This window comes from Lepus europaeus, chromosome 3, assembly GCF_033115175.1.
Source record: "Lepus europaeus isolate LE1 chromosome 3, mLepTim1.pri, whole genome shotgun sequence".
Taxonomy (NCBI): domain Eukaryota; kingdom Metazoa; phylum Chordata; class Mammalia; order Lagomorpha; family Leporidae; genus Lepus; species Lepus europaeus.
The window spans coordinates 35,200,488-35,226,343 of NC_084829.1; the positions used below are offsets into that span (position 1 = coordinate 35,200,488).

A 25,856-nucleotide genomic window follows, 5' to 3' on the forward strand; every position below is an offset into this window, starting at 1 on the left:
GGATTGGGGGGGTGGAGGAAGGAGGGGGGTGAGGGCCAGGGCACCCAGGGAAGGCTTCCTGGAGGTGGCGGGATAGAAGGCAAACAGTTTTTTGGAGGAAGGAGTGTGTGATGGGCAGGAGACGGTGCACCCAGGCAGGAGGGAGGGTGGATGGACACGGAGGGGTGGGGGGACAGCAGCTTACAGCTGACCGGGTCTTTCTGGCTGCATCTGAAGTCCAGGGGTGGGGGCTGGGCAGAGTCCTTGTGGGCCTGACTCAACAGTGAGAGCCCGGCCATCTCTGGCTGAGGTGGGGGCGCTGCTGGGAATGTTCGTGGGACCTGAGACCCTGGCGGAGGGGAGGCAGCCCTGGCTTCCCATGGCCCTGTCCAGGGTTGAGCTGAGCCGGCCGCTGGGAGTCCAGGAGAGCTGGACTAGGCACCTGGGAGGAGGGCGGGGCAGGGACCCAGCGCAGGTGCATCTCGGCCCTGCCTGCTCCCTGCTGTGGGACCTTGGACGAGTTACTCGACGTCTCTGAGTCTCAGGGAAGGTGGGAAGACTTGGCCCATCTCAGTGGGGTGTGAAGATTAGAGAAATGTGTAGGAAGAGGCTGGCACACCGTGGGTGCTCAGGTGTGGCTGCTCAGCTGTCAAGGCCGCGTGGAGAGGGTGTTGCACCAGCCCAAGGCTGCCCCTGGTGCTGTAGGAGCCCTGGGGCAGGGCGCCCGCAGAGGGCAGAATTGCCATGGGGGTCAGGGAGGAGGACCCCCTGGGGCTGGACGCTGAACGTTGACGGAGATTTGGGACTTGGGGCCGCTGTCGTGGGACTCTGGCTCTTGGTCGTGTCACCGTCATCATCAGTGTTTGTCGACTGCCTGCCACGTGCGGGTGATCGTGTTTGGCTTCTGGGGTACAGAATTTGGCGTTTCTGTTATTTGTCGAGTGAATGTTCCGGAAGGTCCTTGGCATTTGTGTATTCATGCAGCAAGCATGCACCGCACACTTCCTGCGTTCCAGGTGCTGCTCTGGGTGTGGGACAGCTCAGCATCGCGGGGCCGACCGAGTGGGCAGAGTGCCGAGTGCCATGGTGTGCAGAGCTTGTGCGACCGTGGCTGGGGAGGGAGATGCAGACAGGGAGGCAGAGGGCAGGCGGGTGCTGGGGACAGAGGAGGAGTCGCAAGTCTAAATGGAGGATGGCGCGGGACATCTGAGCAGACCTGGACATATGGATGGGGCAGTCATTCCTAGCAGGGGCAAAGGCCCTGGGGTTGGAACAGCAAGAAAATCAGTGACACCAGAGGAGCATCGGAGTGGTGGGAAGTGGGGTCAGAGAGGGAGGGGTGGATCTGATGTGTGTTTTCCCAGCTTCCCGTGGCTGCTGCTTGGGAACAGCCCTGGTGGCGGATGGGATGGGGGGCCGGAGGCAAAGCCAGGGGAGGTAGAGCAGTGGAGAGGTGGGGAGAAGGGGCTGGGTTCCCGGGGTAGGTTGAAGGTGGAGCCCAGGACCTGTGACGGGCTGGGGGGAGCCGGGGTTAAGTCCCAGGCCTGTGGTGTCAGTGGCCTCTGACGGAGGAACCCACACGGCGCCCTCATCCGTGGCAGGCCTGCGCTCTCCCTGCTCGCGCCCATCCTTCCTCTGTTCCCGCCTGCAGCCAGGGGTGGACACCCACTGCGAGGGCCCCTGGCCTCCAGGCTGTGTGGAGGGGCCTGGGGCAGAGGAAGGTCACCTTTCAGCCCGGGGCTCTGTCTTCCCTGTAGGCAAGGTCAAGGTCTCACTGGCAGTGGGTTGTGGGGCTGGGGCCAGAGCCCGACCCCCACTGCTGAACACCCTGGGCCATGCTGTCCTCATGGCCGGGAGAGCCAGGGCCCCTTGCAGGCTCTGCAGAGAGAGGCCCGCCCTAGAAAGGGCCTGCACTCCCCCTGCCAACAACAGCCGTGGCGAATGAGTGATTGGAGCTGGCGTCTGCAGGGCACGAGTGGTGTGCCCAGCACTGATCCCTCCCCATCTAATCCTTGCTGCAGCCCATTTTACAGATGGGGAAGCTGAGATCTGGGGCGAGGAGGTGATGTCCTCTGGTCACACAGCCCATGGCTGACAGAGCCAGGTTTCGAACCCAGGTTTTTGGTTCCAGAGTCTGTCTTGTGAGCCTGTGTGCCCCCAGGGTCGGGTCCTCACTCTGCCACACTTTGGCTGTGTGACCGTGAGATGTCTTGGTGCCAGGACTGAGAGGAAGGATGGCCAAGAGGATGAATGAGGTCGGTGTGAGGCCTGGGGCACAGTGCGTTCTCGGCCCGTGCCACCCTCCTGCCCTCTCTCCATCTTCCCTGCAGCCTGTCTCCTCCCGCCTCCTGCGAGGGGGCGAGTCTGAGAACTGAGTCCCATCTCGGAGCCCCTGGGCTGCCACTGTGACCCCGCCCTGCCTCAGCTGCTGCATCTGAGTGAGGATGCACACGGAACAGTGAGAGCGGCGCCTGGCCCACAGCAGGCACCACGTCAGGGCAGCTGCCGACAGAGTGTGCGAAAGTCCACACTGCGTCCCATAGCAGTCGTGGGCGGGGAGGGCAGTGCTCTGGGTCCGAGTCCCACCTGCACCCTCCCCCAGCTGGCTGTGTCACTCAGGGGTCTGCAGAGCCACAAAACCACCAGGGGACGGAGTGAGGGGTGAGGCGGATAACAAATAGGTAACGGACGGATGGACAGATAAGGTCGATCGATGGATGATGCATGATGGGTAGAAGATAGATGGTGAGTGGGTGGATGGATAGAAAGACGATAGTTAGGAAGATGGATGACAGGTGGGTTGGCGCCCGTGGTTTGGCGGCTGAGAGTCCCACGGGAGCCATCTTCGAGCTGCAGGAGCAGGGAAACCGGAGCCTGGCTCAGGTCATGTCTGCAGACCTGGAAGTCTGGGAGCCAATGTGGAGCCCACCAGGGGGCCACTAGCGTGAGTCATGGAGTCCAAAGGCCGGAGACCCTGGGGCGCTGGTGTCCAGCGGCTGGAGGAGGTGGGCATCCCAGCATCAGAGAGTCCGCCTCTCCTGTGCCTCTCTGTTCTGGGTGGGCCCCCAGCTGATTGGATGGCGCCCACCCACCCGGGATGATGGGTATCTTTCCTCCTCAGCCCCCTGACCCAAATGCCAGTCCGTTCCCGAGACACCTGCACGGCCGGACCTGGAAACAATGCTTTACCAGCTCTCTGGGGTCACTTAACCCAGTCGAGGCGACACCCAAGACTAACACTGCTGCTCATGACTCAGTGTCGTCATCTGTAAACAGGGTAGTAACCGTTTCCACCTGACGTGGCTCTCTCCCAGGGGATGGCAATGGCCACATTGCCACGCTGCCTTTGCTTACGTACTCCCCGTGCTCGGGGACAGCCCCCTTCACAGCACGCCCCTGCACCCGTGGGTGCCGTCTGCTGTGCGGGAGCGGCCCGCGAGGGTGGTGGAGAGGCCAGGATGGGTTACGTCCGGAAACAGCGAGTGCCAGGTCACTAGTGACCACGGGGGGGCTTTCGGCCACTCTAGCCTTACAGCCACAAGTGAGAGTCGGAGAGGCCACGCTGGCCTCCGGCCTCTAAGACGTGGCCTTTTTGGTGGTGGCAGCTACCGACTGCCCTCCAGGAAGAGCGTGGCATTGTCCCTGTCTGCCCCTGGTGTGGAAGCGGCAGGTGCAGGGTGGGACAGTCTGGCCCCCATGCCACCTCCCTGCCTCTTCTCCCAGACCCTGCCCCAGCCCATGCCTGGGGGCCTAGAGCCGGCTGTCGGCCCAATGCTTGCCGTCTCCTCTCACCCTTAAGTCAGGTCAGGGCCCAGAGAGGCCATGTGACTCGCCCACAGTCACACAGCAGGCTGGTGTTGGAACAAGGACCCCAAGACTGGAACTGTTACCGCTACACTTGCTGCATCAGCCAGTACCAGGGGTGGACCCCAGCAGGTCCCACCCGCCCCGGGGCCCAGGCTCCCTGTCTGGAGCAGGGGAGTGAAGTCTCAGGTGTCCCGCATTGTAACCTGAGTGGCCTGGTCTTAGCTGCCCTGTCCTCTCCCTGCACGTGGCTCCCTGTCCCCCTGCTCTCCCCAACACAGACTGGAGGGTTAAAAAAAAAATCATTCACACAGGCAAAATTAAAACTCTCCCTCACCCTGTGCCCAGCCACCAGTCCCCGCCCCAAAGCCCATGGCTCCCCAAAGCTGCTTCACCCTCGGCCCCCGCCCCTGCTCAGGTTGGTTGAGGGGCATGACTCCGGCCGGGCAGGGTCGGGGGCGCCACGATCACTTAAGTGGTCCCTGGGGCTGAGCGTTCCGCCTTTGCCAGCCGTGCTGCAGTAGCCAGCCCTGTGCATCCACAGGTTGCCGGGCAGCCGGGAAGGCCAGTGCCTCCTTCCGGGAGGCCGCGGTCTCCGTGACTGTATCCCTGTCTTGAAGAACTTGTGCTGCGTTCAGACCCCTGCCCACCACCAGGCTGAGCAGCGTCCGCTTTCCTGCCCCCCGCCCGGCTCCTGCTGCACTGCCAGCCCCTGCCAGCGTACACTGGGGTGGGGCGCGGGTCCCCGGGTGCGGGGTCTGGCAGGACTGCGGGGATCTGGGTGGGGCTCCGCTGGAAGTTCCTGATGAAACATCCCTGCTTTTTAGTCCTCTCTGTCCTTTGTGGGGTGGCACTTAACTGAACAGTGCCAAGGACCCTCCCAGGCCACATCTCAGCCCCTTGCTGAAATCCAGCCGCCTTGCCTCCAGCCCAGCCACCGTGCGTGAACTTAGGGCAAAATTTCTCTGAGGTTTTGCTCAAAGGGCTGGAACAAATCATGTGTAGGTGCCTAAGAGGCACAAGGAGGCTAGGCTGGATCATTACGGGGGAAGAAAGAACCGGGCCCCGGACAGACGGGGAGACTGAGGCTGAAGCCACAGCAGGCGTTTGTCCTGGACCAACGGGCCTTACGCTGGTGCCACTGCCTGAGCCGGAGAGCCAGCCCTGGATGGGCTGGGCGCTGCAGAGGCTGTGGCAGTTGGGGTCACGATCCCCAAGGGTGCAGTGTAGGGCCAAGGAGGCAGCTCCCAGAGCCAGTGGCTGCCCGGGATGGCAGCGCCTGGCGAGTGGCTCAGGCCTGGCCTCTGCTGCCTCTTTGGAAACCAGTGGCAGCAAGGTTGGGGTGGGCGTGCTCCCGGGGCCTCCGGGCAGCGCGTGGCCTACATCGGACAACTGTGATGCCTGCTGACAGATCCAGGGCGCAGCCGCCCCTGACACTCACCCAAGCGCGGTGGGCTGCCCGTGGACAGAAAGCTGCGGCCAAACTCTCACAAGTCTGTAAGCGGCTAACGGCGCTTTTGAGTCTGGACAAGAGGGCAGCCAGGGGGGCGTCTATGGGGCCCGGCCCTGAGAGCTGAGCAGGCGCCGAGCCTGGGCCGAAGGTGGGAGGGGCCGCTGTCAGCTTCCTGGGGAGCTTAGGTCCCGGCTCCCAGTTGGGCCTCAGGGCTGAGACCAGGGCCTCTGCGATGGTTTGGGGCGAGGAGTGAGCACAGGGACCTGGAAGGGTCTTTTGGGCCTGGTGCAGGGCTCTGGCTGGGGCGGGGGGCGGGGGGTGGGTAGGAGCCCCCCAGAGCACAGCAGCTGTCTGAGGGGGCAGAGTTGCAAGGCCAGCTAGAGTGCGTTGTTCTGGGGACTGTGTGCGTGCGGGGTATGCGCATGGCGAGGCCCCGACTGCTGGCTCCCGGGAGCTGTGAGTGTCTGCTGAGCACACGTGGGCAAGTGCGTGGTCCTTGCTTCTGACTCCGAGGGTCCAGGAGCCGTGAACCGTTCTAAGGGTAGGGGCCGGCCCTGGGAGGAGGCACCTGGGGGGGCAGGTATGGAGGAGAGATGGGGAGGTGCGCGCAGCGTGCTACAGAGGAGCCTTGGCAGCCTCGGGGTGGCGAGCAGGAAGCCAGCCCGGCTCCAGTGCAGGGCCCTCCGCGGAGGCCCCCTCGCACAGCGGGCCTGGACTGGAGCATGGGGGCACAGCCTCACCTCCGGGGGTCTCTCCCCTGCCCTTCCAGCCCATGAGCAGCTGAGCCTCCAGACTGCAGCTCCACTCCTGTCCGCCCCCACGGCCACACCATGTCCGGCTCCTACGACGAGGCGTCGCTGGCTCCGGAGGAGACCACCGACAGCTTCTGGGAGGTGAGGCTTTGAGGGTCCCCAGGTCCTGAGGCTCCCGCATACCCCCCGCTTGCCCTGTGAGCTCATGCCTTCTGCCCCGGCCCCTCGGGCCCCTCCAGAGCCACGAGGTGGGGGTAGGATACTCTGCACGCAGAGGGGTGCTGTGGCATTTCCCCCCTGCAGGCAGCCCCCTCCTCACCGTGTCCAGAGGGCCCTGGTGCCGATCCGGGGGCCTCACAGCTTACGCTGCCCCTCATCCCGTGCCGTGGACACACAGAGGTGGAATGAGCTCTCAGGGCCCCACAGCCAGAAACCCAACACAAAAACTGCAAAGCTAAGTTAATACGAAACACGTCATGAAGGCTTGGCTCGACTCGATGCTCAGATGAGTCTGTATGATACAATGGATGGAGCTCACGAGAGCCACGTCAATCAATCCTTCCAGGCCAAGTTCGAATTCTACATTTCCCTTTCATTTTGTTTCAAGTGGGATGCGGGTGCGTGGAGGTGGTGAGGTCTAAAGCGCGCGGGTGCCCGGGGCCTCCCACAGTTAAAGGGCCCCGGCGGCCCCCTTGCGTGGTGCGCGGGAGGCAGTGGCGGCGCCCCCTGCAGGACGCGGCGGCCAGGGCGGCCGGGCCGCGCCGGGTCGGGGAGGCAGCGAGAGTGACGCCGGTGCTCGGCCGCCAGGTGGGGAACTACAAGCGGACCGTGAAGCGCATCGACGACGGCCACCGCCTGTGCAACGACCTGATGAGCTGCGTGCAGGAGCGCGCCAAGATCGAGAAGGCCTACGCGCAGCAGCTCACCGACTGGGCCAAGCGCTGGCGCCAGCTCCTGGAGAAAGGTGCCCCCCGCACCTCACCCCTGCCCGCCACCCCCGTGCACCCCCACGCATCTCTGCTTCCAACAACCTGAGGTTGCATTAAAAGAACAAAAGGCCGAAGAAAGACCCCTTTTTAATTTAGAAGTAATTTTTAAACGCCGAGAAAAGCTGCAAGGGCCACACAGAGACACCCCCCTCCCCGCGACCCCAACCCTCACCCATTCCCCAGTTTATTTCTCCACTGTCTGGCCACTGACAGGCCTGTATTTTTCTGAACCATTTGAAAGTTGCAGCCACCAACCCCTCCTTCACCCCGAAATTCTTGTGTCCCCTCAGAACAGGGGTTGGTGTAACCATGGCCAGCTCTCCAATCCGGAGCGTCTAGCAGGGCCCTTGCGCAGTTTTTACGGTGGCAGTGGTTTGTGCCAGCCCAGCACCCACTCTGGAGTCGCACACGAGTGGCTGGCTGGCAGGTCTCTGCGTCCGGAACCGCTCTGCATTCTCTCCCACTAGACGCCAAACCCCACGAGGGCAGGGGCTGGGCCCGCGTCGCCTCACACAGTGCCCGGCACGGAGCTGGCCCCCTGTACCTGTCCCCAGCAGGTTCTTGGGTTGTGCGTTCAGCCAGCATTCCGGGGAGCTCCTGCTGTGGGCCTGGTGCTGTGCTGGGTTTGTGAAGGCTCAGGGGGGTCCATCCAGGCCACCCAGCCGACGTGGGAGGGAGGCGTGTGCGGGTAGACCACTCCGAGCAGGCTTCCTGCAGATGGTGGGGTCCTGGGGCCCTAGAGGATGGACAGAAACACAGGGGTTGCAGGGGAGGGCACCTGTGCTGCCATGGGAAGGAAGGGACACGCGTCCAAGGAGCAGGCAGGAGGGCGCCCCGGGACGGGGCGCAGAGGGCCCTGACCCACGGCCGCTTGCTCAGGCCCACAGTACGGCAGCCTGGAGCGGGCCTGGGGTGCCATGATGACCGAGGCAGACAAGGTGAGCGAGCTGCACCAGGAGGTGAAGAACAGCCTGCTGAACGAGGACCTGGAGAAGGTCAAGAACTGGCAGAAGGACGCCTACCACAAGCAGATCATGGGCGGCTTCAAGGAGACCAAGGAGGCTGAGGACGGCTTCCGCAAGGCCCAGAAGCCCTGGGCCAAGAAGATGAAGGAGGTGCGGTGGGCGCTGGTGGCGGAGGCAGAAGGGGCGGTCTGAACCGAGGGGGCTGCTCCCAGGGAGGGGTCTATGGGTGGGTGGGCGGTGCACCGCCCTCTGCCGGGAAAAAAGACCCACAGCTGGGCAGACAGTGCCCAGTGAAAGGTAAAGAGCCGTGGGCCAAGGGCACACTTCCCAGGAAGGACACTAGGGGGCACACCAGAGGGCTGACCCTGTACCACCTCCTGGAGGGTCTCCCACGCTGGGAGCGCGCCAGGGCTGGGGGCACTGCTCCCACATCCCTGCAGCCAGGGCCGGCCTCCTCTGTCTCAGGGCTCCTGGGGAGCAGGCAGGCAGGCAGGAGCAGTCGACGGGCGACCATGTTTGTTCCTGCTCCCAAACGGGCCCCTGCCCGCCCTGTCCCCTGCTCGCCACAGCTGGAGGCAGCCAAGAAGGCCTACCATTTGGCCTGCAAGGAGGAGAAGCTGGCCATGACGCGCGAGATGAACAGCAAGACGGAGCAGTCGGTGACCCCCGAGCAGCAGAAGAAGCTGCAGGACAAAGTGGACAAGTGCAAGCAGGATGTGCAGAAGGTGCCAGCCGGGCTGCGGGTGGTGGGCGCAGGGGGTGGGGGCTAGGGGCTGCAGGCCTGGCCAGGTCTCATCTCCCAACCCTCCACCCCCGGTGCCCGCAGACACAGGAGAAGTACGAGAAGGTGCTTGAAGACGTGGGCAAGACCACACCCCAGTACATGGAAGGCATGGAGCAGGTGTTCGAACAGTGCCAGCAGTTTGAGGAAAAGCGGCTGGTCTTCCTCAAGGAGGTGCTGTTGGACATCAAACGCCACCTTAACCTGGCCGAGAACAGCAGGTACCCGGGCATGCAGGGCACGGCACAGCCGGCAGGTGGTCTCACAGGTGATGGGAAGGGAATGGTGGGGCTCCAAGGGCAGGGGCTGCCTGGGCGTGAGGTGGTGTGTACTGGAGACTCCAGAAACACGTGCTTGATGGGTGGTGGGTGTGTGGCCAAGGTGGGCATGGAGAAGGGAGCCCACTGGGCGTGCCTGGAGCTGCTCCCTGGCTGGGGGACATGCCCGGCACCCTGGTCCCCTGAACGGGCTCGGGGCCCTCGCCATGGTGACCCTGTGTCTCCCCTGTGCACAGCTACATCCAGGTTTACCGGGAGCTGGAGCAGGCCATCCGGGGGGCCGACGCCCAGGAAGACCTCCGATGGTTCCGCAGCACCAGCGGCCCCGGCATGCCCATGAACTGGCCCCAGTTTGAGGTGTGGATGTGTGGGCAGGGGACGGGGGAGCCTGGAAAGGCTGCCAGGGGCCTCAGGGGACCAAGGACACCCCAGCCTGACTGCTCCCCTGGCCCCCACCAGGAGTGGAACCCAGACCTCCCCCACACCACCACCAAGAAGGAGAAACAGCCCAAGAAGGCGGAGGGCGCGGCGCTGAGCAACGCCGCTGGGGCAGTGGAGTCCACATCCCAGGCCGGGGACCGCGGCAGGTGAGCTTCCCGGGGGGCCACAGGGGCCCACACCCTGGGGCAGCGGAGTTTACCCTTAGGAGGCGAGGCGTGGCCTCGAACGGGGCAACCACTTGTCCTCAGGAAGATGGCAGCAGCTCTGCCTTCTGGGGCACGTGCTGCGTGCAGGGCTGTGTCTTGAACCTTTCCGTTCTGAGAGACGAACCCAGAGAGGTTAAGTGACTCACCCGAGGTCCCACAGCGAGTCAGCCGACCTCTGGGCAGCGAGGACGCCCAGGTCTGCCGCCAGGGCCCTGGCTCTCAGCCGTCCGGCGATAAGCGAGCCGTGACAGCCCAGCGGGGGCTCCAGCCTCCGGGGCTGGTTAGGAGGAAGGGCAGCCCTAGGGCAGGGACCGTGCCGCCCGGGCCTTCTCACTGGATCCTCGCTGTGCGTCTCAGCGTAAGCAGCTACGACAGAGGTCAGCCCTACGCCACTGAGTGGTCGGACGACGAGAGCGGGAACCCCTTCGGGGGCAGTGAGGCCAACGGCGGCGCCAACCCCTTCGAGGACGACGCCAAGGGCGTGCGCGTGCGGGCGCTCTACGACTACGACGGCCAGGAGCAGGACGAGCTCAGCTTCAAGGCCGGTAGGGGAGCGGGGCGGGGCCCAGTGGAGGCCTGGGCTCGGATTGGCTGTACGGTGGAACAGGGCGGGCCTGAGGGCGGGGCCCAAGTGCTAGGGGCGGAGTCGGGACCTGAGACTACGGTGGGGCGGAGGAAACGAAGGAGCAGGGCTGGGGCCAATGACGTGAAAGTGGAGGCGGGGCTTGGGCCTCGGGGGCGGGGCCTAGACCCAGGTTAGGGGAAGGCGGAGGTAGTCGGGGCGTCTGCGCAAGGGGTGGGGGCATGTATGTTGGGTGGCACTGGGGAGGTTAGTCCCCAGGGGAAGGGCCCATGGCCAGAGTCTCAGAGTAGGAACGTTGGGGCAGGAACGGAGAGGGAGCACCGCAGGGCCCCCTAGCGGTGCGGGCGCTGGGGCAGGGGCAGCCCCCTCAGAGCCCCGTCGGTGTCCCCGTTCGTTTGCAGGAGACGAGCTCACCAAGCTGGGCGAGGAGGACGAGCAGGGCTGGTGCCGCGGGCGGCTGGACAGCGGGCAGCTGGGCCTCTATCCCGCCAACTATGTGGAGGCCATCTAGCTGCCCCCCGCCCTCCACGTGCCCCTCACCCCTCCCTTTCCGCCCTCGTCTCCTTCCCCTCGCCATAGAGTTCCAGACATATTTTCCAATCAAGCTTTTATTTTTTTAAAAGTCAAAACAGAACAAAACAAAAAAATACAAAGAGACAGAGCATTTGCAGGGCCACCCGGAGGCCAGGGTGTCGGGGGCTTGGGAGCAAGCCCCATGGTGGGTGAGGGCCTTGGGACTCAGCCCTTCAGAGCCCACCAAAGAGTCTCCCGAGGCCTGAGGGCGTCTTCTGGACCCTTCTACCCTGCCTCACTCCCCGCCCCGCCCCAGGCTGCCAGCACCTGCCCGATCTCTGGGCCTGGTTTCCTGACCTCTTCTCCCTCCCCCTCCCCGGCCCCCCAGACTCCTAGAAGGGAGGCCTCCTAATCTTCAGTCTTCCACTTGTCCCGGGGAGTGGCCTTCTCCCAAGTCCCATGCTTGGGGACCCAGGGAGCTGGAGGAGGAATGGTCACCCTGCTCCCCCCGCCCTGGAGGGTTCCAGGAGGCTGAGCTGGTGAGTGGAGGGTGAGTGGGGGGGGGGGCACCCAACTACAGGCCCGGCCTGCGGACTGTGGGGGTCTTCCTTCCCCGCAGTCAACTCTTGCAGTGGCTCTCCCTTGGGGGGGCTCCCTCATAACTTGCAGAGACCCCACCCCTCTCATAAGTCCTCTGGCACGGGGTGGGGGCCCCAAAACCCAGGGCAAAGCCAGCAACAGTAGCAGCCTCTCCCATTTCCTGGGGATGAGGGCCTCTTGCCCACTTACCCACCTTCCCTCCAGCCCATCTGAAGTCGTAGACTCACTAGGCTCAGTGTCAAGCCTCTGTGAGACCAAGCCTGGGGCTTACCTACAAGGCTCCAGGCCTAACCATTCCCCCTTCCCTGCCCTCGCCTGCCTGGGGAGCACTGGGGGGCCCATGGCAGCCTCCAGCTGGGACCACCAGGGGACAGCCTGCAGTTGAGCTTGGCAGGCAGGAGGAGCCCAGCCCCCGGAAGTAGGACACTCACCTGCGCTTTCTTCCTAGTCCCCCCGCCTCCAGGACAACACCACCCACCCACCCACAGGTGGCCGCTCCAGCTCTGGATCCAAGCCTGGGTCACAGTTAAAGGCAGTGGTGCAGGAGAGCTGGGTGCCGGCCTCTCCTATTCGAGGGAGCGGGGTTTGGGAAGCAGGCCAGGACTGGACGAGACCCCGAGGTGGGTGCTGGCTCAGAGTGCCCTCCAGGGTGGGGACCCGAGATGTCCTGCTGCCACCTGGTGTGACCTGCTCTTGGCTGGCACCGCTTGTAGCGCCTGGCCTGCACCTGCGGCCTTCCTCCTGGGGCCTGCAGGCCAAGAGTGTGACTCTCTAGCCGGTCACTCCACGGTCCTCTTAGCTGCCTGCTGCTTCTCCCAACAGCCGCTGTGAGGAGGCAGCAGACTCCAGCCTCAAGGCTCCAACTTCCACGTGGGCACAGAGACAGACTGTGGCAAGGGCCGGAGCTGGGGCTGGCACACCGCCCCTCCCCCACCACGTGCTGCCCGCTCCCCCTTGTCACTGTCTCTCCCCTGGGCCTCTGCTGCAGCCTGAGGCATGTCCAGGGCCCTTCAGAGCCTGAGGCAAATTTCTGAAGCTTGCAGCCCCCCTAAATCCAAAGCAAACATTCCCCAGTTTCTCCCCAACCCCAGGCAGGAGCTGGAGCTGGGAGGGGCTTCTGCGCCTCCCCCTGGAAAGACAGGCAGCTGGTGCATCTGCCCCCTGGGGCCCGGGCTCCCAGCAGCTCCTCGGCCCCTGAGGAGAGGCTGTGGCCTGGCTGGACTCAGACCCGTCCCCAGCTGCCCACTGCAGGGCAAGGACTCAAAACCCCCCTATAACGAGCACCCACCTCCTCGGCCCCCAGGCTTCTCAGGACCCCGGCACGGGAGGGGCTCCGTTGGAAGTCCCCCTGAGTTCTGGGGACCCAGCCCTACCTGTCAGTGCTGGTGTCAGGGCGCTCTGCCCGCGGCCTCCTCCTGTAGCTCCCGCCCGCACCCTCCATGCTGCGCAGGCCCGCCCTGGCCGGGCTCGGCGAGTCGCGTGTTTCGTCCCCAGTTAACCACCTCCGTGCGGCCCGGTGCCTGCCGCCCGTTGTCTGCTGCCCTAGGCTTCCTGATTCCATTAGTCCGACACTTGTGAAACTCCGAGAAGTGCTGTGGTCTCAGCGATGCACCTGTTTTGTACGATTGTGTAATTTAAGGTATATAAATACAGATCTATATCTATAAGTTGTGACTGTATGACTGTGGATAAAATCCAGACCTGTTCAACCTGGCTGGCCTCGTCGTCTTGAGTCCCGCGCGTCTTCCGTCCTGGGGCTTGGGGTGTCTGCTGGGGACTGAGGGGAGGGCCCGGGCAGGGATACCCTGCAGGCTCCTGGGGCCCCAGCCTTCTCGGCTTCTGCATGTGGGTGACAAGCACCAACCAGGAGAGCTGGGCCACTCGGGTCCCAAACTCATGGGTCAAGGGTGAATTTGACCTCCAAGCAGCTTTTGCGTTTTACAACAGAATTCTAAAAGCCGCTGCTGGGGCCCATGGTCCCTGGCTCCCTGTGTGTGACACTGGGCAGCTCCGTGCTCTCCTGGGTCCTGCCTGAGTCTGAAGGCATTCCCAGGAGTTTCTCAGGCAGATGGGCAGGGCCAGAGCTGCCCCAGCTCCTCAACCCCCAGCTGCACCCCACACCCACCTAGGCCTCCTCGGGGGCGTGGCAGGAGTCCCAGGTCTGTCCACTTCACTGTTCCCACCCCAATCCTGGCCTTAGCTCCCTGGGGCCAGCGCCATGTCCCTGTGCAGCCTCTCTGACCCTGGGAACCCTCTCACGCTCACTGCAGACACGTACCCCGCCACCGTGCACCTGCCACTTTCCCCAGCCTCGGGGTGTGCAGGGCAGCAGATCTGCTGGCTCACCCACCTCCGCTCCTGCCCCAAACCTGCCTGCATTTGGAGCCTGGGTTTTAGCCAGACACAAGACTCCCCTGGTAAAGAGAGAATGTTTTCTGGGCCATGCATGGAGGCTGTTGCACTGGGCTATGGGAGCCCCAGAGGTGTGGTCTGTGGATAGGGGTCAAGGGCACATTGCTGCCAGCTCCTTGGTGTCACTGGCGGGTCAGAGTTCACCTTCAGGGAGCTGTCCCACGGGGCCCCCAGCTCCTCAGTCCTAGCCTCTAACCCACCCCCCTCCCATGCCACCTCCCCAGCCTGAGCTGCGAGGCTGAAGCCCAGCTGGGGACGTACAAGCAGGTGGCACCAGGGACTCAGCTGGGGACAGGGAGGGCTGGCTGGAGACAAAACCAGTTCAGCAGAGCTGCACCTGGTTCTGGCCAGGGTCCCAGCCTGCCCCCTCCCTGGGGGGTGGGAGGCAGCAGAGACCCAGCAAGGCACAGGCCTGGGGCAGGGCCCCCTCCTCCCAGTCCAGTCCCAGCCACAGATGCCAAGGTGCTGTTTGCTCACTGCCAGCAGAACACTTTCTTCCGAAGACAATAAAATTGCTGGGGGCAGAAGGCTTCAGTACAGGGTGGCATTTAACCCTTGGCGGCCTGGGTGGCAGCGGCTGAGGGTGGTGGCCAGTCACACAGCAGGAGTGGATGGAGGGCGAGAGAGCCCTGGCCTTCAGAGAAGCTGGTGTGGGTTCAGTTCCTGGTTCTGCTGCGAATCCTCTGTGTGGGCAAGTCGCCTAACCACTCTGTGCCTCAGTTTCATCATCTGCAGAATGGGGGAGTAATCCCTACCTCCTGGTTAGGTCAACGATTAAAAAAAAAAAAGCAGGGGGAGCTGTTGGCACACAGCAGGTGCCCAGGAGGAAGTGTCGGGAAGCAGGAGGGAGCCCAGTGGCTTTGCCCAGGAGGTGGCAGTAGGCCTGGAGCTCCCCAGCCTCATGCGCACAAACACAAGTCCACCCCCTCTCTCCAGCAGGCACCTGGGGCTCTCACACCTGTGGTTGTCACGCCCACTCACCAGGACCCAAGCAGACGGCTTTGTTGCAAAGCCCGTGTCCATGCAGGGGACTGCAGTGCCCCTTCTCCTTAGCTGGCCAAGCAGGGCCAGGGCAGGAGGCCCAGGGCGCCCCCGCCCCAACACACACACACAGACACACACACACACAGCCCTGCGGAGGACACCCGCTCGCTCTGCTCCTCCCCGTGGTTCCCCGTCGGCCCCAGCCCGCCTCCCTTCCAGCCCACACAGATTCGGGGAGCAAGGGGCCCCTTCCCGTCTCTCCTGGGCCTTGAGGACCCGAGCCACTGCTTCTCTCCACAGCTGCTGCCAGTGATCCTTTTCCTTTTAGGCTCCACACAGTGCCTCCTCCCCCAGGAAGCCTCCCCTGGCTGCTCTGGGCCCCTATGAGCTCTTTTGACCCCTGGAGGCCTCAGGGCTGTGCCGTTCACTGCACAGACACTGGACAGGAATCAGTTCTGTAGCATCTTTATTATCCATCCCCAGGGACACCCCTGGCTCCCCAACTTGGGGTGCAGCCAGAATGGGTGGCAGGGGATGTGGGAACAGAGGAGTGTAGTGGCCTTGGCCAAGTCACTGCCGTGCTGTAGGCTCCACTCTGGGAATCTTGGGGTCAGGGCCAGTGGAGGATGGTCCCCCTGGGGGGGGCAGGGGACACCGAGGCCAGCCCTGGCACCCTGTGTGCTCCAGGTCTGAGGAGGAAGCCCCCGCCCCGGGGATGCCTCGCCTGCTGAGAGCTCGGAGCAGCAGGCTGCCCCCCAGCCCCCGGACCTTGGACTTCAGAGCAGCCTGCGCCTTCCACTCCAGCTCAGGGGCAGGCAGGCGGGAGGCTGGGCGAGGCCTGGCCTGGAGCCCTCAGACCGGGTGCACAAACTGGTAGACGAGGCGCTGGGAGATGTCCGGCTTTCGGATGATGCCCTTCTTGTAATACTGGCGGATGGAGCGGCTCAGCTTGTCGTAATTCATGGCCGGCCGGTTCTTGCGGACGCCCCACAGGCGGGCCACCTGGGCAGAGTCCTCGATTTTGAAGATTCCTGGGGAGCAGGAGGTCCAGACAGCCGGCGGTGCGGGCGGGGAGTGGCAGGAGGGAGACGGAGACCGGCAGCTCAGTCCCCTGCAGGACGGAGGGGACCAGCGCCCACCTCCCTCTGCTCGGGGCGGTGGCCCAGCTGGCTGCGGGGACACCTGCTGTCCTGGCCCTGCTGAGGGCTACAGCACACTCAGCAGTGAAGGCTCGGCAGCCGCCAGGCCCGTGGTGTGGGGCGAGCTCGTACGCTCCTTAGTGGGGATCTGGAGATCGGGAGGGCCTGGCCCTTGCTAGCCTCTAAACTCTCCAAGGACAGCCTGTATGGCTTGTGGCGGTGCCCACGGCCTGTTCAGCAAAATCGCCCCCGGCCCCTATTGCCGGTGACCTTGCAGTTCCCAAGCCTGATCCAGCCTCATTGCCATTCTCAGCCGTCTCAGCCTTTTCTGGCAGGAAGCGATGGTGGGAGGGCTGGGGCGGGGCCTCCGGAACTTGAGTCCTGGCCCCGCCTTTTTGCTGCCTCTGCAGCCCACCCCGGACACCCTTCTGCCTGCAGGGAGGGGTGGTGGCAGCCTGTGTGGCTGCGCTGCTACTACAGAGCGTGCAACTTGCAACGTGGGACCTCCTGCGGAGGCTGGGCCAGCACACCCCCTCCAGGGCGCCTGCCCTCCCTGGCTCGTGGGACTGGCCCTGAAGACAGGGTCACTCAGTTCACCACGTCTTGCACAAGCATGTCTCCTCCACCCCCTCCATCTTAGTCCTCATCTTCCCCCTCCAGGAAGTCCTCCTGGACTCAAACACAGCTGATTCCCTCTCTCTTGCCCCCATAGCCCCACCACACAGGCTCATCTCACTGCCACTTTTCCCACAAGGCGGCAGGTTCCTCAAGCACAGGGTGGGCAGAGCCCTCCCCACCCGCAGGACAGCGCGATTCTCCGCAAATGTCAGCTGAGAGAGTGTGGCGCCAGGGCACATGCTCAGTGAAGGCTTCCTGGGAGCACGGGTCCCGTCCATTTCACAGATGAAAACACTGAGGTCCAGGCACCCGCAGCTGCTATGGCAGGGTGGGGCCTGGAACCAGGTTTCTTGTCTCTGAGCCACTTCCAAAACACACACACACACACACATGTGCATCCACATAGACATACACATGCGCACACACAGAGATGCGCGCATGCGCACAGACACACATGTGCACACACATGTACGCATACACACATGTGGACATGCACGTGTGCACACACAGAGCAGTGCACATACATCTCACACACACACACACACCCCACGGAGCCCCGCTGCCCGACACAGCAGCCCCAGCCACGTGCGGTGGGCACCACTGTGAACTACACACAGGCTTTCTAGGGCTTAGCAAAGCACCGTCATAGTTTGTACATTGATCGCACGATGGAGCTGCCATCATTTGTAATATTGGATTTTCGCCCCAAGTGCTGGGGACCAGAGTGTGTAGCCTCACGGGAAAATCGCAAACCCAAAAGCTGACCCTTCCCGCGCCTTGCCATCCTTCTCCCCCCTCCCTCGCTGCCCGCTCCACGCACTCAGCCCAGGGTCCCTCCCAGCAGGACGCCCCAGCCTCGGGGCCCAGGTCCCCCGGGCGCCCGCTCACCCTTCTCCTTGTTGAGCCACCGGATGCAGCGGCCGTAGCTGTGCGGCTTGAGCAGCAGCTCCCTGAGGAACTGCCACAGGTGGATGGGCTGCCCGGAGCAGGACGAGTCCACCTCGCCGTCGGTCCAGCTCTCCTCGCTGGTGGAGGCTGGGTGGCCAGGGAGGGCGGCGGTGAGCGGGGCGCCGCGGGCACCCCGGCTTCCGACCCCCAAGCCCCCGGCCCGCTCCCGGCTCACCGCAGTAGTGCATCGGCCCGGTGGAGGTCCTCTCTTGCATCCAGGCCGCTGTGGGGCAAGGAGAGGTGGTTGGGGACCCGGGAGAGCCCCAGGGGTGGAGGAGGGAGGGCTCTGGGTGGGACTGTGGGGCCACGGAAGCCCCCACGGCCGCCTGCCTCCCGCCAATGAGGGAGGACAAGTTGTTTACCAGGAATTGCTTCCTGGAAACAAATGTGGGTTTCCGAGCTGGGGGCCTCGGAGACCCTGCACACAGCTCCTGCACTTCGGATGGGCCGCGGGCCCTGGGGCTCGCCGTGCCCTCTCACCCGGCCCGGCCGGCAGGCCTCTCGCTCAGCGCTGGCATCACAAGCCCCACGTCCTGCTCTCCAGCTGCCACTTCCCCCAGCGCCTCCCCCCTCCCTCCCCGTCTCTCCCACCCCGACCCCTGCACTGGCACTGACTACCTACTAGCAAGGGCCTGCACAGGAGCAGGACACTGGTCCCTGATGGGCCATACGAGTAGCTCCTGTCTCCTGGTTCAGGGGCCTTGACTCAACAAGCAAAGTGCCAGACACACAGCGGGCGCCCCAGAGATCAAGGCAGCTTAAACATCCAGGCGCAGCCATTAGAAGGAACCGGGTAGAGGCCAGACTGACAGGGAACCAGGTCTGAGGTGCACCGGAGGTGGAGGGCTGGGTGAGAATCTGGGGCTGCTTATGTTGAGAGAAGAGTTAAAACTGCATGCGAGGGGCCAGCGCTGTGGCATAGCTGGTAAGGCCTGCAATGCTGGCATCCCATATGGGTGCCAGTTCAAGTCCCGGCTGCTCCACTTCCAATCCAGCTTTCTGCTATGGCCTGGGAAAGCAGAAAATGGCCCAAGTGCTTGGGCTCCTGCACCCGTGCGGGAGACTCGGAAGAAGCTCCTGGCTCCTGGCTTCGGATCAGCACAGCTTTGGCCATTGCGGCCATCTGGGGAGCAAACCAGCAGATGGAAGACCTCTCTCTCTCTTTGCTTCTCCTCTCTCTCTGTGTAACTCTGACTTTCAAATAAATAAATCTTTAAAAGAAAGATGGAAATATTTCTTAAACAAACTGCAGTGCCAGAATCCCATGTCAGAGTGGTGGTTTGAGGTTGCTCTGCTCCCATTCAGCTTCCTGCTGATACAATCTCTCTCTCCCTCTCTGTCACTCTGCCTTTCAAATAAATTGATCAATAAATGGATCTTTAAAAAAAAGTTCCTGGCCATCCTCCGCCTGCGGTGCCGGCACACCGGGTTCTAGTCCCGGTCGGGGCACCGGATTCTATCCCAGTTGCCCCTCTTCCAGGCCAGCTCTCTGCTATGGCCCGGGAAGGCAGTGGAGGATGGCCCAAGTGCTTGGGCCCTGCACCCCATGGGAGACCAGGAGGGGCACCTGACTCCTGGCTTCAGATCAGCGTGGTGCGCCGGCCGCAGCACGCCGGCCGCAATGGCCAATGGGGGGAGAACCAACAGCAAAGGAAGACCTTTCTCTCTGTCTCTCTCTCTCACTGTCCACTCTGCCTGTCAAAAAAAAAAAAAAAAAAAAAAAGTTGCTGACTCCCACTTCTCTCCAGCTGTTTCGGACATCTGGGGAGTCGGTGAATGGGAGAATTCTGTCTCACAAACAAGCTAATTTTGGTGGGGAAAAAAATACAGTAGTTGCCTGGGGCAGGAGCAGGAGTGGGAGGGCAAGTCTCTGCTCATAATAATAATTTTTCCCTGGGACCTTTAAAAACAACCATGCAGCTTTGATCCTTCAATGCTTCTTTAATGAAAAGCGAAGCAAGACAAACATATGTTAAAAAGGAACACAGGGACTGCATAGCCCCAGAGGCCCAGCTCCGACACCGACGCCTCCTGGCCACACATCCCACGAGCTCTGCCCCAGGCTTCTGGGGACAGGTCTGGGCTGGCAGTGGGTCGAGCTCCCTGCAGTCACCCAGGACCCAGGGAGGCAGCTGCTGTTGGATCTGAGACCCAGAACGGAGTGAGGGTAAGGGCCCAGGGCTGCTTCCCCACTGGGTCCTGGCCAGGAGCGCGGGAGGGGCAGCCCCCACCCAGGCCGCAACTCACCTGATTTCCAGATGTCCAGGTGGGCGTGCAGCACGTCCCCGCCCAGGGGCGAGCGCTGGCGGAACTGCTCCTCTGACATGGCGCACAGCTCCTTGCCTCCCAACTCCTGGAAAGCCTTGCCCACGGGGGGCAGCCGGTACTGGTGCTCGGTCCATAGGAGCCACTTCTGCACATTGCCAGGGCTCCAGTCTACCGGGTCTGGACAAGAGATAGACCCTCAGCCCCGGGGCTCAGGGTGGCCCCTCCTGCGAGGGGCACCCCAGGAACAGGACATAGTTCAGGACTGGGCTCCCCTGGGGAGGGGACAGGGCCCTTGTGGTGGCAGGTACCCAGGAAATGGGGGCGAGGGAGGAGCCAGGGCCCTGGGGCAAGGTCACCAGGTACTTTGCACCCCCCTCATTCAGGCCTCCTCCTTCCCGGCCCCTGGAGCCTCCTCCTGGCCACCAGAAGGCCTTTGCAGGGAGCCCCTGCCCTGGAAGGAGAAAGCATAGCCAGGAGTGAGAATAGCACCCCCATGCGCTGTGACACATAAACTGCACCCTCTTGCCTGGCCCCAGCGCGGGGTCGGGGGCAGCACAGGGGCTGCTGGGGCAGGCAGGGCTCAGGTGGGGCTGGGGCTCTGCCAGGTCGTGTGTGTGTCCCGCTGGGAGGGCACTGCTGTGGCCGAGCTTGGCTGGGCGTGCAGGTGGAGGCGGGGCTGCTGGGTTGCCGTGGGCCTCCGCCCCCAGGTGAGCCACGCAGTCCCCATCAGTGCCCCAGTGGGTGACTGCGGCTGCCTGCCTCCTCAATGCACCCATTTTCTTCCTAGAAGTCAAAGCAATTTGTCTCTGTCCCCATTGTCCCAAAAGCAGACTTTTGCCAAGCCGGGGGTGGGGGTGGGGGGAGTGCATTGGGGAAGCTCCTGGGGTGGGGCTGGCATGAGCATTGGGAAACAGGAGCCCTGGCGCCCGGCAGTGGGGATGCCAGCAGGACCGCTGTGGGCAGGGCTGGGCCTGAGGGTCGCCGGACCATGCCTGTGACCCACGTGAGAGCTGGGCAGAGGGGCGTGCTCCAGCACCCAGAGACCCAGGGAGACACGGTGTGGGCCCCAGCCCCATGCCCACGCCTGCCGGCCTGGCGGACACACGGCATCCCCCCTCACCGGGCCTCCCACAGACACGCCGCTCTATTCATTAAGCATCTGCCCCCCGCCCCCTGTCGGGTCCTCCCCGGGAACACGGGGGCTTTTGTGTCGTGTTCACCACTCGATTCCACGGGCCCGGGACGGAGCCTGACACATTTAGGGGTTCTCGTGGTGGAGTTCGCCCAACAGCTGCTATGGAACACTCAGTAAGTTCAAGGTGGCCGCCGAGGACCGGGAAGCTAGTGACGAACCAGATGAACGAAAACCGGTATCGTGGGGTTCCCTTCCCAGTGGGGGGACACGGACAGCAAACAGAGCTTCAAGAATCCGCAGCATCTCGGAAAGAAAGGCGGGAGGAATGGCAGACAGGGGTGCGGCGGCGATTCCAGTGGAGGGGTTGGGGAGGCCTCAAGGCGAGGCCGCCATCGAGCCAGGACCCCTGGAGGAGGTGTGGGGGGAAGTTAGGAGCTCAGGGACATCCATGTTCCTTTTTTATGATGTTTTCTTCATGTCATGTCAGACTGAGGGGATAGCAGGTGCAAAGGTCCTGAGGTGAGTGTGGTGAGGACGGCAAGGAGGGTGGTGTGCCTGCAGCCGGGTGCACGAGGAGGGAGCAGGACTGAGTCCCAGGCAGAGCAGAGCTTGGATTCGCTTCAGCTCCTGTGAGGTGGGGGCACTGGGCCGGTGTGGTCAGAGCCCAGAGACCCTCCCCAGCCATGGTGTGATAGGAGCTCATTGTCTGTGTACAAGGGCCAGCATCCCTGGGGGCCACTGCAGATGGGGACAGAGGTGGCCAGAGCCCACCCGCCGTGTCCCCAGCCCTGCTGCGCAGCTGGGGTGGGAGGGGGCTCACCCGCTGTGATGTTGAGCAGCTTGCAGGCCGTCTCGATGTCCTTGAGCACCTCCCCCACCACCAAGGACTGCACCTGCTCCAGCGAGTGCTCCTCCAGGCTCAGCCCGCCAGGCACCAAGTCCAGGCCGCCCCCCGGGGCTTGACTGTCGATGACCGGGCACTGCTCAGGCTCCTCGGGCGGCTCTTCCCGGGAGCCGGCCCCAGGGCCCTTGGCTGCCCAGCCGCTGTCGTCGGGGCACAGCATGTCGAAGTAGGAGAGGTAGAAGGCAGACAGGCCCTGCTCGGGCGTGGCGGGCGGACTGGGGCTCCAGTCCCGGCCCCCAGCCGCCCCTGCCGCCCCTTTCTCGAGGCCCGTCCGCAGCACAGCGTCGGGGGGCAACAGGGGGCGGCCGGGGGGCAGGTTGCTCAGGCCCGGGCTGGCGCTGCCCATGCCGCTGCTGCTGGCGCCGGCAGCTGCGTCTGTGGGAATGACAGAGCAAGGAGAGTCAGGTCTGAGCGCTAACCCGACCCCATGGGGCTGCTAAGCTGGTTACGGGGATGAGGGGCCCGATGGGCAGTGCGCTGGGCTGGGAGGGGGCTGGCGGCTTCTGGGTCATTGGGCAGCAAGGACAGGGCAGGCCTGGAGACGGGCCACTCCCCCAGGGAGCTGGGCTGGCTGGGGCAGCGAGTCCTCACCATGCAGTGTGCCTGCAGCAGCCTTCCGAGGGCTGGCCCTCACTCTGCGCCCGCGGCAGAAGGCAGGCTTAGCCCCAGTTGGCAGGTGAGCAAATTGAGGCCTGGGCCAGGACCCTGATGTCCAGATCTTTCCACTAACCTAAGCGTGTTTTTCTTTCGGTCTGCAGAGGTAGGGGAGGAGGTGAAAGAGGAGCCCTGCCCACCCCTTACCCCAACCAGGGCGGGGGGTGGGGTGGGTGGGGGTGCGGGCCAGGGCCTGCCTGGGAAGCTGGGCGGGGAGCAGCACTTCCTCCCGCACTGGGCCATCTGGGGGATGTGACTGACTGAAGCCGCATGGGTAACACTCCTGAGGTGACCACTGAGGGCTGGGTTCCCGGGACCCTGGAGGAAGGAGCAGCCGTGTGGAGGTGGTGCCCGCATGCGGAGTGCTCCAGGGGCCAGCAGGGGTGGTGGGAAGCCGCTGGCTCCAGACCAGCCCTGAAACTCACTGCTGTCCCAAGGCTCTGCCCGCCCAGGCCCCTGTCTCTGAACCCTGCCCCCCACACCGTGGGCAGTCGGGGTGACAGGGGCAGTGGGGGCTGGGTGAGCACCAAAGCACAGGAGTTTCAGGGCCAGGCGGAGATCTGGGGGCCGGAGAGAGGACAAATCAAGGCCGCGGTGGAGGGGGAGAGGGGCAGTGGGGAAGGCAGGCAAGGAGCAGGGGGCCGTGTTGTGCGCACGCCCATCTGTGTCCTCCCGCGGGGTGGGGCTAGGGGGCTGTGTTTTTCTTTAAGATTTATTTATTTATTTGAAAGGCAGAGTTACAGAGAAGCAGAAGCAGAGAGAGAGAGAGAGAGAGAGAGAGAGAGAGAGAGAGGTCTTCCATCCATCCCCTGGTTCACTCCCCAGATGGCCGCAACAGCCAGAGCTGCGCCGATCCGAAGCCAGGAGCCAGGAGCTTCTTCCAGGTCTCCCATGAGGGTGCAGGGGCCCAAGGACCTGGGCCATCTTCTGCTGCTTTCCCAGGCCACAGCAGAGAGCTGGATCAGAAGTGGAGCAGCTGGGACATGAACCAGCGCCCTTATGGGATGCAGGCACTGCAGGCGGTGGCTTTCCCCGCTACGCCACAGCGCTGGCCCCAGGGACTGTGTTTTAAAGCTGTGCCTCTCAGGGAGGAGCAGCCAGACCAGCAGACTCGGCACTGCTTGGGGGCTGGCCGGAAGCTCGCGTCCGCAAGCCCCCATCAGAGCTGTGGACATGGAAGCCTGGGCACGCCAGCTGTGCCTTGTCTCGGGACTCGGGAATGCAGTTTGGGAATTGCTGTTTTGCGGGCATCCCTCGGGAGCACGGGGAGGCTCCCGTCAAAGCTCTGCCGGCCTCTCTGCTGGCAGAAGCTCTGGGGCTCACAGCGCAGGGAGGGGCTCCGCCTCAGCCGAGGGGCTGCAAGGCCAGAACCCAGAACCTGCAGCGTCTCTAAGGCCACAGCTCACATGCCCGACACCTCTGTACAACTCAGCAAATGGTGTGCCTTCCTCCCCAGCAGCACGGCTTGGTGAGGGGAGCCCAAGCCGGATTCCAGCTCCCTCGCCCAGCAGCCTCGGGCAGTGCCCACCCTTCCCAGCCTCACTCGGCAGCCCTGAAGCTGTCCGGAGCGGGGAGAATGCCAATGAGGGGAAGGGTGTTCCCTCTGACTTCAACTCTTTCCTTCAAGAGCCCCTTTAAGGGGCTGGCGCTATCGTGTAGCAGGTGGTGCCGCCGCCTGCAGTGCCAGCATCCTATACGGGCACCGGTTCAAGTCCAGGTCTCTGCTGTGGCCTGGGAAAGCCATGGAAGATGGCCCAAGTGCTTAGGCCCCTGCACCCGCGTGGGAGACCTGGAAAAAGCTCCTGGCTCCTGGCTTCAGATCAGCTCAGCTCCGGCCGCTGCCATCTGGGGAGTGAACCATCAGATGAAAGACTTCTCTCTCCCTGCCTTGGCCTCTGCCTCTGCCTCTAACTCTGCCTTTCAAATAAATAAATCTAAAAAAAAAAAAAAAGAGCCCCTTTAAGTGACATGGAAGGAAGGTCAGGGTGGGGTGGGGTGCACTGGGCCCAACGGGGGCCAGAGCTGGGAGGACAGAGGGCAGGCCTGGAACCAGCTCAGGTCCTTCTGTGCAAACACTTGTGTGTGCTGTGGGCCCCTGGTATTTACCCAGCCCGCTCTGCCCCAGGGCCCCACCCTGGCCTGCACCCACGCCCTACTCCCTTAGGCAGTTCCACCCCTAGGGAGCCCCTTCTGCCCCCCACCCCTCTCATCGCACCCCATCCACGTCCCCAGGCTCCCCACCCCCCGCCGCTGCCACGCTAGGACAGAACCTGCCAATACCCTGGGCCTCTGGCCAAGGAGACCGAAGCCTTTCCAAGAAGAACAGCTTCCCTCGTGGCGCTCCTGTTTGCTGGGCCTAGGCCACAGGTGGGATGGGAGGCAGCCACGGCACTTGAGGGCCAGCGAGGGCAGAGGGGCAGAGCAGGTGGCCGCGTTGGCTGGGCTGGGCCCTAAGGAGGACACATCCTTGACACCATGCTGAGTGAGCCGCACAGCCCCTGCGTCCCTCCCTTCCGGGCCGAGAGGCAGTCAGGCATCATTCTCCGTAGCCCGGCCTTGTTCTCGTCCTGAGCTTGCCCAGGGGGAACTCCAGGGCAGACACAAGGGACCTGAAGCCAGCTCCCGGGATGCCTGGCACCGGCGTCTTCACCTGCAGCGAGTGCTGCCTCCCCACCACACCGCACAGCCCGGCTCCCCTCACCCTGCTCCCAAACGCCAGGGAGCCTGCGCCCCACCAAGCCCGGTCCCAGCCCCAACCCCTCCCGAGTGAAAGCTCGGGACTGATTAGCCATGGGCCATGGGGAGAGAGGTCCCACTGTCTGCCGGGTGGGGGTGGCGAACGCTCTGCCCCCAGGCAGCCCGGGTGTGGGGGCGCCGTGGCTTACTGGTCAGGGAGCCGGGGCAGGTGTGCCCAGCCTGTGACTCTGCATCTCCTCGGGCTCCAGGCTGGACTGGGAGGGAACAGGGAACTGCACAGCGGCCCCTCCCACGTCCGCGCCCAGGGCGTGCACCCACCTTATGCCTTTATTACCCACAGCTGGGTGACGTGGATGGGGCTCAGGGACGCTACCTACACAGCCTGCTCCCACCTGGCCATGCCTGGATTCTGCTCTCGGGCTGCCTGTGGCAGGCCCATCTTCCTAGCCCGGCTCCTTGGCCGATCATGCCCCACCCCCTGGGTGCTTGCTATACCCCACTGCCAAACTCTGTGACCGATCATCCGACATAGCTGTGTGCAAGAGCACCCTATGGGGGCTGCCACGGTGGCCTAGCGGGTTAAGCTGCCGCCTGCAATGCCCGGCACCCTGAATCAGAGCACCAGTTCGAGCCCGACTGCTCTGCTTCCGATCCAGCTCCCTGCCAATGTGCCTGGGAAGGCAGTGGAAGATGGCCCAAGTGCTTGGGCCCCTGCACACGTAGGAGACTCAGATGGAGTTGTTGCCTCCTGGC

At 63.8% G+C, this 25,856-nt stretch overlaps 2 protein-coding genes across 3 annotated transcripts in view; one reads left to right on the forward strand and one right to left on the reverse strand.

Moving 5' to 3' along the window:
- PACSIN1 (protein kinase C and casein kinase substrate in neurons 1) overlaps nt 1–12,925 on the forward strand; it is a 55,210-nt gene extending 42,285 nt beyond the window's left edge. The window contains exons 2-10 of the mRNA XM_062187457.1: nt 6,006–6,129; nt 6,796–6,952; nt 7,857–8,092; nt 8,512–8,667; nt 8,769–8,944; nt 9,238–9,358; nt 9,461–9,588; nt 10,006–10,193; nt 10,633–12,925. Coding sequence (XP_062043441.1) covers nt 6,067–6,129; nt 6,796–6,952; nt 7,857–8,092; nt 8,512–8,667; nt 8,769–8,944; nt 9,238–9,358; nt 9,461–9,588; nt 10,006–10,193; nt 10,633–10,742 — 1,335 coding nt within the window. The 5' untranslated portion in view covers nt 6,006–6,066 and the 3' untranslated portion in view covers nt 10,743–12,925. The remainder of the gene's footprint in view (nt 1–6,005; nt 6,130–6,795; nt 6,953–7,856; nt 8,093–8,511; nt 8,668–8,768; nt 8,945–9,237; nt 9,359–9,460; nt 9,589–10,005; nt 10,194–10,632) is intronic.
- A 2,637-nt stretch (nt 12,926–15,562) lies between these two features.
- Nucleotides 15,563–22,098, reverse strand: SPDEF (SAM pointed domain containing ETS transcription factor). Of its 2 annotated transcripts, XM_062187458.1 has the most exons (5): nt 21,669–22,098; nt 19,693–19,890; nt 17,621–17,668; nt 17,386–17,532; nt 15,563–15,771 (listed from the first exon to the last, which is right to left on the reverse strand). In XM_062187458.1, the coding sequence occupies exons 1-5, from the start codon at nt 22,096–22,098 to the stop codon at nt 15,593–15,595; spliced, it is 1,002 nt and encodes a 333-aa protein (XP_062043442.1). In that variant the 3' UTR covers nt 15,563–15,592. The 2 variants fall into 2 exon arrangements, with proteins under 2 accessions (XP_062043442.1, XP_062043443.1); XM_062187459.1 differs by lacking the exon at nt 17,621–17,668.
- Between the last annotated feature and the right edge of the window lie 3,758 nt (nt 22,099–25,856).

Coding starts and splice junctions, on each gene's coding strand:
- SPDEF (XM_062187458.1), bottom strand. CDS start 22,098: ATGGGCAGCGCCAGCCCGGGCCTGAGCAACCTGCCCCCCGGCCGCCCC. Junction 17,533..17,620: donor CGGGCCGATGCACTACTGCG/GTGAGCCGGGAG, acceptor CTGGCCACCCAG/CCTCCACCAGCGAGGAGAGC. Junction 15,772..17,385: donor GTGGCTCAACAAGGAGAAGG/GTGAGCGGGCGC, acceptor CCTGCTCCCCAG/GAATCTTCAAAATCGAGGAC.